General features: G+C 40.4%; 1 protein-coding gene across 7 annotated transcripts in view; it reads right to left on the bottom strand.

Moving 5' to 3' along the window:
• nrxn2b (neurexin 2b) overlaps window positions 1–12483 on the bottom strand; it is a 937590-nt gene that overhangs the window by 468893 nt on the left and 456214 nt on the right. The window contains exon 7 of one of the 7 annotated variants that reach the window (XM_045701329.2): window positions 8091–8114. The exons of the other annotated variants lie outside the window; for them this stretch is intronic. Coding sequence (XP_045557285.1) covers window positions 8091–8114 — 24 coding nt within the window. The remainder of the gene's footprint in view (window positions 1–8090; window positions 8115–12483) is intronic. 7 annotated transcript variants of the gene reach the window in all.

The raw sequence follows: 12483 nt of genomic DNA, 5'->3' as shown, positions 1-12483 counted from the left end.
TAGTTTCGGATGAATCATATTTAAGTTTTAAACAAGAATAAAACAAGCCCAATTAAACGAATGGCGCGCCAGTCAAAGTCAGCTCAACTTCTCAAAGTGCTGCCAAACGTACAATTAGGGTGCCTAACACTCCACTTTACCTTGAACGAGGCCCAAGGCTTTTGTGCTGATGGCAGCATTACATGGTAAAGCTTGTTTACACTGTATATCACAGGTGAACTGAATAATTTCTTAATGGCTGCAACACCTTATGGGCTACAAGCCTTAATATTGGAGGCTTAGAGGTAACACCTGGCACGGCACGAGACAGGATGTCAGGATGTTTCAAGGCAACAGTGACCACAAGTTAACACAACAAAGGTTCCACTGGGATGAAATCAATGGGCTAAGGACGAGAGAAAAATAGGAACTTTCTGAAGGGTTTTATTGGCTCATTCTCTACCGCTTTCCTCTCTGTCAAAATGAAAGGATTGGATCCGGATTCTAGCCAATGACAATCCATTATACTGTAGGTAGACTGTCAGTGAACCAATCCAACTTCTTTAAAGGTATATTCTGTAATCCATGAATACATACTGTATGATCAGCTTTCCTAATGCTGGAACATAGAAGGAAAGCGTCCATTGAGGACAGTGCAGAATCAGTAAAGCCATTTTCACAGAGCTGCACCATAAGCTGAAAGCCATTGCTCTTTCACCAATGATTTCTGTAGAAGCAGAAAATGCACTTGGTGCACTCTTAACATGGGTGGAATGGAGTGGGTCGCTATAGGGTAATCGAGTAAGAAAATATACTCTGATCCTCCCACCCACATAGGTAATGCATTTAGATTACGGCGTACTTGCTTTTACACAGGACGTTTCCTTTTAAAGCAATAATATTACATATTTTGCGATTTTTACATCTAAATTAGACTAGCCAAAATGAATTATACACCCTCTTGGAGTGGTGCAATGTTCCGTGTAGTTATCTTACTTAAACTGTGTTAACTTCGATGTTGACTCTATTACAAACCGTGCCGGGATATCATTCAGGGAGTGCTATCAAACTTAAATTTCCTCACGTATCCTATTATATAGCAGAAGACATTAGAAATGGGTCTAGGAGTTATAATGAAAGGGCGTATTCTGAGGTTTGTGACGAAGGGGAAATTGCCTGCTTTCCCTTTAAATTGCTCAGCCAGTGCATTTATTTACCTAACATGTCAAAGAAATGAAACTGGTTGGCATGCAGAAAAAGGATTGAAGGACTCTGGGTAAGCAGGTATAAACAGGACACATCCACAACTATGTGGTTACTGCATGGAGTATGATATAGGACAGTGGTTGGAAACCTTTGTTTCAACCTTTGTTTCAACATGCCCTTAACTATTCAACTACCATTGCCGTCAAATTTGACGATTTGACGATCAGTGGAATATGTGTGTGCGTGCTGGGCTGGGACAAATGCATGCCCACCGTGCAAGCTCGATCAGACAGATAAATATGTCATCAAGCTATGAATTTGTGATTTGATCCTGGGTTGCAGCTGACGCGACAAAATGTCACCAGCTTTTGGTAAAAGCTTCCATCTTGTTGTCACTGGACCAAAGTAACACATGGAGAGAAATTGATCACCTTGTCAGACTAGAGATAATTACATCATACTGATGTATTGGAGCCAGGGTCATTTCTGTGCCTCTTTTATTTACGTTTAAAAAAAAATGCCTTGACAGCGCATTCCTTCTCATGCCAAACTAAACTGTGCTCCTCAGAACCGAATATATTATATTTAGCCTCCGCAATAACACTATAGTAACGCTACAACCCGCCGTTCCATTTAATCCGACAATAGACTTAGCGCTATGTAATTGATTCCCATTACACGATTGCAATTCCCCTTGTAAAACAAAGCACGCAGTTCCAGCTTAGTAAGCATCTAGCCTGAGAATCAAAAAGGAATAGGGAGACTTAAATCCTAGCTCTGTTGATGCACAGGGTTTCGCTGTGCCTCTCTGCAGCATAGCCGGGTCGTCGGCGCAGATGCGCCGGCTTGTGTGGCATTCAAAACTGGCTGTAATGACCTAATGTGAGGACATTGTTCGGCGGACAAAGTGCTGTCCAATCCACTTCATAGCGTCGTTTCAAACCGGCAATTAGCGCCATGTGCGGCCGTTTCCGGGACATTTATACCGAGAAAGCAATATCTTATTGTACATTATATCACATTGAGAGTCCAAAAAACATCCTTATATTTTGTGAAACTATGGTATAATCAGTTTTTTCATATATTGTAGGCCAGCAATAAAGTCATTTAGTGAGGGTAGGAAGCTACATAGAGGTAGATGATTACATTAATCTTAGTCCACTATCTAGCTGAGAATTGGGTACAAACCCCTTTCTGGCAAGCATTCACACACAAACAGACAGAGAGACAGAGAAAGAGAGAGCGACAGAGACAGAGAAAGAGAGACAGAGAGAGACAGAGAGAGAAAGAGAAAGCTCCTATTCCTAACCCTGATTACAGGACACAGCCAACTCAAATCTCTCCAAAGCACTGGAGCTAGGAGTGTGTGATCTCTGCTGTGTGGTGTGTGTGTCCCTCTCATCCCTGCTAAAGCTCTGATAGGAGCTGTTTACACTCATAAGGGCCAGAGCAGGGATTGGCTTTGCCACAAGGTCACAACGTGACCTGCTATTGGTAAACCGTACAGTCTCATTCAAACCCTCATCCTGTTGCCAAGTGAAGAGACAAAGGAAAAGGCATACTGCCTAACACCTCATTTATTTTTCATTAACCCCATTCTCTGGCGATAGACAGTGTGGCTGTATGGAAAAAGCACCCATTGATTTGGACCAGATGGGTCAGTGAACCACATGCCATGAGTTACTGGACTAGTAAGCCGAGGTAACTCGACACTGCGGATCTCTAGCTTAGTCTATTCCAACTCAAGATATTACATTTACAGCCCTGTTGTTTGGCTGGCTATGGGAGACCTCTGGAGTGCAGTTCAGCGTTGTGCTCTAATAGCGCGGCCTGTGGTGTGCTTGGCTGAGCGTGTCACTGGCTCATTGACCATGCTGGGCTCTGTGACACTGAAACCACCGCCAGAGAGTTCTCCTTCTACTGGATACCCTCTCATCATGACAGCATCAGGGGCCTGCCTGGACAAGGAGCTATAACATACATACATGCATTATTGCAAACACACAATTGTGCACACACACACACACACACACACACACACACACACACACACACACCGTGTCAGAGAGAAGACCAGGTGAAGCACCCTAAGTGGCTCCTCTACTGCCTACATTGATTTCCTATGGTCTGGCATAGCCTGGCTTCTGACCGTAACAATAGTCTGGAACAAATCCTGGAAACTCAAGAGGGGGCCTGCATACTTGCATAGAAAAGTGCATCGAAGTGAAGCCATGCAGGCTGTCTTGGATAGTGGGACTGGGCGGCTGTACCAAAGCATTGTTGTACTGACAGCTTAGCCTCCGTGATCCCGGTATGGAAGGCGTCGGAACAATAGAGTTTATAAGCTTCATGTTACTGGAAACACATGCACACCCAATATCAATTGGGATATAGATGATCAACATGATCAACTCATGTTTCAAGTAAGTAATCATGTGACTTTATTTTCTCAGAGGCAGCGGTGAGTTGTTTTGTTCACCTTTACTTTCACCTTAGTGCTCTAACGCCTAACGTTTTCTGAAGTCACTACTGTAACTTGTCTGCGACACACTGTTTGGAGGCGGGGCAACGCACGGTTCTAACCACTTCAGGTAGCTAACCACTTTTAACAGTTCCTTCACTGAGGACAACATTGTAAATGTGTTTTTGGTTTAGCATGCACATAAAATGACAGTCTTACCTTCACAGTAAATTCCTTACCTGATTGAAGCGTAGGTCTTTTAGCAAATCATTTCTTACTACTTACCTTCAGAAGAGTTTTTAACTGTTTGAGGAGGCAAACATCATAAAGTCCACATTTACAATTGTCAAGCAAAGTTAGTTATCAGCGTTGAATACTCATTTCACATACAGTACAGTATTAGTCAAAATGCAGGGCAAATTAAATGCTTCTCAAATACATCATCCAAAGAAAACGCTTTTCATTGGTCTGCGAACGCACACAACAGCTACACGTTCCATGAACACCCCCTTTGACCTTTCGCCCTAAGACAGGTCAAAGGAGGGTGGGGAGTCTGAGCAGAGAGAGGGGGTCTGTTCAGCAAGTAATCCTCTTACAGGTGGCTGGCAGCTGGACTGGACAACTAGCAGTGACTGAACTCAGTGAGAAAGATCCTAATCCTGAAGTCTTCAGCCATCAATATGAAGCCTTTAGCTCTGAGGGCTAATCCAACTGATGCCTTCAATTACTCTATGAACCCTGGGTTAGTGAGAGGAAGGATGGGGGCTGGTGGACGTGAAGGCAGCGCAAGGGGGCAGAGGAGGGGCAGGGGGAACTATTTTGAGACCATTCCCGAGTCTCAGTAAAGGATGGAGGGGAGTTTTAGTTGTGTGTTGGGCAGTTAAGGAGTGGGGTTGGAGGGTGAACGGTTAGTGCTTTAGTAAGTAAGGGAGAGTCAGACACAAAAATGGTTGTTAGTACAGTTACAACAAAGGTTTGATTCATACAGTAGTATTAGTAACAAATTGTTTTAGTAATAGTAGTAGTAGTAGTAGGAGTAGTAGTAGTAGTAGTAGTAGTAGTAGTAGTAGTAGTAAAACAATTAGGAGGAGTCTTTAAAGTCCTCTGCAATTTGATTTGTCCAACCAGATCAGATTTTCGGACTGAATGCGTGTTATTTTTGTGACAAGGGCTTGTTTTGGTTAAGAAGAAACAAAATGATTCCATCCAAGCTAATAAGGTGGACATGAGCCATGCACTGAATGCCTGGGTGACAACATGGAATATTAAAGGAGTAGTCCATCAGACAAAACAAACATGAACCAACGGACACAACAATCAAACCAAAACCACAACAACAAAAAACACTTTGAGAGGAGGCGGCAATGGGAAAAGAGAAAGCCAAACAAAATGGCAGAGGGCACCACTTCTACACCAGACAAAAGGGCAAAGGAAAAGGCAATGAGGTTAAGGGTGATATTAGGACAAGAATGCCAAAGGAAAGAACACCCATCTAGACACGCGTGCTTACTGGCACGTGCTGGGCTAGAGCAGCGAAGTCAACTTTCGGGTTAGGATGCAGATGTCTATGACGCTAGCCAGAAAAAAACAGCATGCAAACAGGGTGCATGATTCAAACAAAACAAAAATGATAATGTACGATGAGGGACAAAACCGATGTAGCAACCACAAATGTATGTAGTCAACGGAAAATGGAGAGGGTTTTAAAGAACTGGAAAATCTAAGTGAGGGGAAAAAGGCTTCCACTGTCAACGGTGAATAGAAAGGCAAATGTAACATTGAATTTGTTCAATCTAAGAGCTATATGAAATCCCTTGATTTCAATCTCAATCTATGTGTGTGCATGTGCTAATAACTAGCAGGTGACAGTAGCTAACGAAAATACCCTACATATCCCTTCCCTTACTCTTACAGGTATAAATACACATTGCCACTAATGGAAAAGTGACTCTGAACATACACCTACTGGAGTTTGATTGATTGAGTAATTTACAGTAGTTATGAAACCCATAACTGGCTGGAATAACAATAGTCTCAGGCTGGTTCTTTGTTTTGCTATTCCGTAGGCTAGCTTTTCCCTTATGGTTTGCTTCCACTCCCACTCAGGTGTAGTTGTGATGGATGGCTCACACAGCCTCCTGTAGGCAACACTCTTCTAGTCACCTAGAAAATGAAAAGCCGTTCCCACTCTTATTTTTTCCTTTTTTCTTATTATTTTTTTCTAGCAAGGTAAGGAGTGAGGTCGTATTATTTGTTTTAGTAAGTAATAAAATTAGAATAAAGTTAATCAAAAGAAAACAAAACCCTAAAATAACAGGGGTGGCTTGAGTTACGAGGCCATACAGATAATATTAGAACGGTTGATATATGTATGAATATATATAATAGCCATGATATATATACATATACATATATGCTTTAATGTCATTGGTTTATAAAAAAAAATACAAAAAAAGATAAGGGGGGTCAACTCTTACATGCATGGGGTGAGGCCAGTAAACTCAGAGGTAACAAGGTAGTGTTAGTGATGGAGACAGTAGATCGGACACAGTTGAAACATTCCAAGAGATATCCCCCTACATGTCATGCAACAATACTGGGGAGCGCAGAACCCATGTTTTTATTTCATTGTGCAAATCCAGTGACAGGAAGTAAGAAACTAACCAACTACAGCTACCCGGAAAGATCAAACAGTACAGAATCTCTTTTACTATGTGTTCCACTATGGGTGCTAATTTTTGAAGATCTGTGAAATAATTTACTATTGACTAGTTTAATGTCCTTGACTCTAACATGTAAATAACATTCATATTCCACACTTAACAAACTGAATATGAAAACATCTGAAATATAAGATGCCTACACAAATGTTATACATGAAAGAAAGTAATGTACTGTAAATGAGATCTTAATTTCTTCCCTAGAGTTTTCAACAGTTTTTTGGTAATAAACAAGTAGTGTTAATTGAGTCATTTACACTAGTGCATGGCAATGCTGTAATTCAAAAAAATTGCTTATGTAAAGCAATAAAAAATTGTATCCTTCTGGGGCATTTTTTATTTTTTTAATTGGCACGGATTACCGAAACGTCTTCTAACAAAACAACCACATCAGTATTTATACGCCAACCAGCCTTTAATACTCTCCTTTCTCATTTTGTCCATTCTATCCCTTTCTAGAAAAAAAAATCACTTTCCCCATTTCCTTCAGGAAACCAGTAGCAACACTGTCTTTGTTGCCTGACTCCTAGCAGTCTGGTTATACACAATAAAGCCTTAGTGGCGGACAAGGGGACAATATTTACCATTCAGAGACAATGGCATTTAATTAGGCTGGGTGTTGAGAGTCTAGGTAAGGGCTCAGAGCTGATCCAGCTCAGTCGTAAATCACGCTATAGGTCTAATGGGATCGGGTCCTCATTTGAGGCCCTGCTTTATGGCCTGACCTCTTGCCACTAAATAAGGAGGTGTATATACGGACCTGAACTATTCCTGTTTGCGTGGGAACCACAGGTCTTGGCACATGCAGCCTCACCTGTGGCAAACTATCAAAATGGATGTCTTTATGCAGCTGGAATTTACCTTTTGCTCTCGTAAAATGAAGACAGAATCAATGTTGTTTTACAAGCTGTACTCCTGGATATATTCATTTGCTGCAGTGCATTCTCGACAGAACCCGTAGATTGTTCAACCTATTCCTTTGGCAACTATTTAAATCTGAACAATACCAGTGCTGTCAACTAGGTTGGCTTATATATTTTATTGCAGTCAATTTAGAAGTCTACTAGGTTAGTCTAGTTGAATAGTATTCTGTTTTACTAGATATGCTAAAGACATAGGTAATCTAGTTTCACACATAGTAGAATACTATCCAAATGGCCCTAGTTCTTAATACCTGCCACTGGGGTTGTAATAGTAGGGGTATTTCTCTGTCAATGGAGTCCGCTATGTACGTTCACTTCAAGTACGCTTGTTGCAAGAAAATTAATAGGGGGAAAAACTGAAGTAAATCGTAACTTTTTTTGGATAGATTTTGTTATAGTCAATTCAGAAGTTGCTACTGTATCTTTCTTGAAAGATGATTCTTTATTTCTTCATAAGGATAGTGTTTGAGGAAAAAAATAACCAAATAAAAGGGGGAAAAAAATCTAAGTAACAATTTTTTTTTTTTAATTGTTGTTAAATTAATCATTTTAGGGCAGACCTCTTTCAGTGGATAGGTAACATTTTTGGAAGGAAGGGAGGAGTTTTGGATGGTAAAAACTGGTAACAAACAAAGTAAAAGAAAGACAAATAGAGGTGATTTTTTTTCAGCTACCTTGGAATCGATGGAAGTTTGTATTTTCAGTAAGAGCAAACGGAATAGAAAGAGATAACGGAAACCCAGGGCAAACCAAAGTAAAGACAATTAGAATGATATCTACCATATAATGCAGTTTGTTTACCATAGCGTGTCCAATGCCTGCGTGCTTCAGGAGAAAACAGGGGGAGGAGAAAGAAAAAAAAAGAATGACAAACCGTGAACTCAATTACGGACACTTCAAAAATAAATAAAGGAGATTTCGCCTTTTTGATAAACAAAAACAGGTTAATTAATTTGAGAATAGGCGATAATAATCCAACCAATCAATCCTTGAAATGTCCAAAATTAAATAAAATTTGGATGATACAAATCATCCAAATAAAGAAATAAAGAAAGTAATTGGAAACTTTTTTTTTGTATTAAAGGGTTGTCGAAAAATAAAAGAGATAAAACAATATCATTTTATTTGTTAGTACGTAAGTTCACACATTAAGTAGAAAAAAGAACAGATGACTCACATTCCGTGAATGACACAATGTTAGTTGTAAAAACTAAAAGGATAAAGGTAAAGGAAAACCAAATCACAAAAGAAAATAGTAAATTGGAAAATTCTTAAGCTTTTTGTTAGTAAAAAGACAAGAGTTAGCAAATTAATTTTCACATAGAGGGGTTGGGGGCAGATTGGGGGTGGGGCTTGTTTCTGAGTGGGGAAGGGAATGAAGGAAAAGCAGTTCAGTATTAGTAGTAGCCACTTCTGCTAGTCTTGGCTGTGGGTGTGGCTGGTAGGAGGGACAAGCTCCTTAGAATCGGTGTTCCATTGCAGGGGGTGTGGCCAATCATATTCCGAATGGTTGGCAGGTTATATTTTCCTAGGCAAACATTTTCTCAAGTTGCTTTTCTTAAAGATCTTGTGCAAGAGCCAGTTTAGGGAGTATGGAGAAGCCAGAAGAAGAAAAAACCATATCAAAATGTAAATTATCACAATTATCACAATAGTTAAAGAGAATAAGGACAGCAGTATTGACGATGATAATCAGAAAGTTAAGGATATTCGATTTCAACGGGGTATATAAGAAAAACAAAACAAAAATGACATTCATTGCATATTGTAGCAGAGAAAAGCGCAAGAGAAGGAAAGAAAGAAAGGATTGAAAGACATTTTGTTCCTTTTGGGGATGCAGTATCATTGTGTCTGTGTCCTGAAAGAGAGATATTCAGTTATTCAAGTTCACTTCCAAAACACGCAATAACCCATATCCTCTGCCCCTACGGAGAGAAACAAACACAAAATGGACACTGTTAGAAGTCGACTATTTATATGCACTTGATGATAAACAGTTTCCTGGCTTTTCCTCACAATTCACTGTGAATGATGACAATGAATATGCTGTACGCACCAATGTTGAATTCGCAAATTGTCATGTGATGCCTGTATGAAGCCTGATGTAATTTTAACCTTAATTCCCAACTAGAGGAGAAAGTATAGCTTTTTAAATAGACGACTGTACTTCTCTCTGACTTGGTATGTTCATATCTCACAATGTTGTGCCAGATATATCAATTATATACCAGTGTTACGTGTGAGTTTGCGCATGCTTGCGTGAGTGTGTACATTTGTGCTCATGTGCAAAAATACAGTACAGAGCCTTCCCACTGGGCAACAATTGGTTGAATCAATGTTGTTTCCATTTGTTTCATTTCAACAACAAAAAAAGCAATGTGATGACGTTGAATCAACGTGAAAAACTGATTTGATTTGCAAAAAGTCATCAACGTATAGGAATTTCTGATTTTTTTCTACCTTACTATTAACCTAAATCCAATGACATGGTGAATATGTTTTGATTTCATGTTGAATTCACATTAGTTGACAACTCAACCAAATGTGAATCGAAACTAGACGTTGAAATGACGTCTGTGCCCAGTGGGTTGTGGCTTTTCTGTACGTGTCCAAAGGGTTACTTTGTGTGATTATGAGTGGGAGTGAATAAGAGTGGCAGCCACACATCTGAACTCCACAGTGGCAGTGGGGTTAGTCAAAAAAAGAAGATGGCCGCTCACTGTTTGATCCGGGTCACCAGATCCGGGTAAGCAGTGTCAAGCACCCCCGCTCTGCCGCTAATGATTTATGTTAATCCATTAATTAGGTAAATAAGTTCCAACAGTGGGTGTGAAATTTGCATATGTATGCCTCTCTGCCTCGTCAAAGACCCACACTGTGCTTGTGTCTCTAATCGTAACAAAACACAGACACAGATACATCAAACTCAAAATAGGGATTCAAAGAGACTGGGGACGCAAAACAATGGTTTATTAAATAAGACAAATGACGGTCTATGAAGGTGACAACCACTGTGTGTCTTTGTCAAACGGACAGATAGCAATTATGTGAATCATCTTTTTTGTTGTTGTGAGAAGCGTGATTAAATATTATGTTTGTGGCGTTTCAGATCCGTCCAGTGTTTGATGTCTGAATCCAGAACTGATCTCAGATCTTTAAGATGTTCTTACATTCAGGGAAAGTCACGGAATGCATGTGGAAAATGTATCTTCTCAGACTACTGACGCTCTTTGAATGGACATAAAAAGAGGGAGGAAGCAAAGTATGGAGAGAAGTCAGACTGAAGTCATCCCTTCATCAACGTTTTGGAGAAAGAGAAGACAAATTAACACCCTGAATTGACCAAAGTCGGTATAGAGATCCTCGACCAACATTCCAGACCTACACTCCTCCTTTCTCTTCTAACCATGTCATTTTTATTTCTATTTAACCTTTATTTTATCAGGGAGTCATAGCGTGACCGCATGTTAAATAATTCAAGTGAAGACGGGCAAAGAAAGTCAGAAGGAAGAAAGAGGTATAGCTCAATATACCAGCTTCTGAAACCATCGGAGATCGCTTAAACTTTTATGAACCTGTAGCGTGAGAGGGAGAAAGACAGAGAGAAATAAAAGATGGCAGAGATCCAAAGAAATTGAAATAGAGTGTTCGAGAAATAGGGAGACAGAGAGAGAAAGAGAGAGAGACAACGAGAGAGAGAGAGAGAGAGACAGCGCGAGAGAGAGACAGCGAGAGAGAGAGAGACAGCGAGAGAGAGAGAGAGAGAGAGAGAGAGAGAGAGAAAGAAAAACAGAATAACAGAGACAGAAATATAACTGTCTCTCACGTTATACAGGAACAGACGTCTCAACCTCAGCCTGCCAGTGGGTATACTCAACAAGGCCTCCCTATTTTCAGTCTTCAGCTGTGGCATTGACGGCCCTCGTCCGCCCTCGCCTTCCCTGTCTGTAATTGACTCATATGGGACAGGGAGGCAGGGAGGAGGCGGTGGTCATTGTTTGCTGATGGGGGATACAACTAATCGTGTAAACAAGGAGCAGGCCCAGATAAATAACTTTTTATAAGCTCGCTCAGCCGATCCCTGCATTATTAATGTGGGGTAGAGACTATAAAGAGCTATTAGCATTGTTTCACCATTGTAGCCTTCCACTTGCGGAAGGAAAGGAGAGAATTGACATGTCTTCTCTGTCAACAGTCTGGGGAAAGTGGCAAATCGCTAAGGCCCAGAAGCAAATGAGATGACAGCCGGATCGTGTTGACTGAGCAGCAGTAAATGAGGCTATCAGGAGTTTGATCTTTACGCACATGTCACAATGGACAAAGTTGAACTATCACCGTGAGCACAATCGAGATAAATATTTAATGCGGCTGTAAAAAAGATCAATGGTTGGCAGACTCTGAAAAGGCCCACTGTAGCATGGGTCTGTGTGGATTTATAACACATAACAAGAGAACTGTAAGACTGATGACCGCTTTCATATACATTTCCAATTTAGCCAATAATAGTCAGTGATAAAAAGGGACAGGGATAAATCGTATTGGCTGGAATGAATGGTTAGTATTTTTCATTAGACCTGAGGTAGTTGAGAGGGTAATGGGTTTTATAGAGTGGGATAAGATTAGAGCACTACTCCTAGAAGAGAGTCTGCATACAGAACTCATATTGAAATGGTCACATAGTTGATCATTCAGGGAACATCACCTACCATGCCTTCAGAAAGTATTCATACCCCTTGACTTATTCCATATTATGTTGTTTTACAGGCTGAATTCTCACCCTGCTACACACAATACCCCATAATGACAAAGGGAAAATAGTTTTTTTTAGACATTTAGCAAATTTATAGAAAATTTAAGACAGAAATATCGAAGTAATATAAGTATACAAACCCCCGAGCCAATACTTTGTAAAAGCATCTTTGACAGTGATTACAGCTGTTCGTCTTCCTGGGTAAGTCTTTAAGAGCTTTCCATTACATTTTTGTCACTTAGCAGACGCTCTTATCCAGAGCGACTTACAGTAGTGAATGCATACATTTCATACATTTTTTTTTTTTTGTACTGGCACCCTGTGGGAATCGAACCCACAACCCTGGCGTTGCACACACCATGCTGGCGTTGCAAACACCATGCTCAACCAACTGAGCCACAGGGAAGGCCTGTGGATTGTGCAACATTATTCACTTCAAAATCC

This window comes from Salmo salar, chromosome 18, assembly GCF_965601325.2.
Source record: "Salmo salar chromosome 18, fSalSal1, whole genome shotgun sequence".
NCBI lineage: Eukaryota > Metazoa > Chordata > Actinopteri > Salmoniformes > Salmonidae > Salmo > Salmo salar.
The sequence above is the reverse complement of the archived record's forward strand: the minus strand, read 5'-3'. Positions and strand labels throughout refer to the sequence as shown.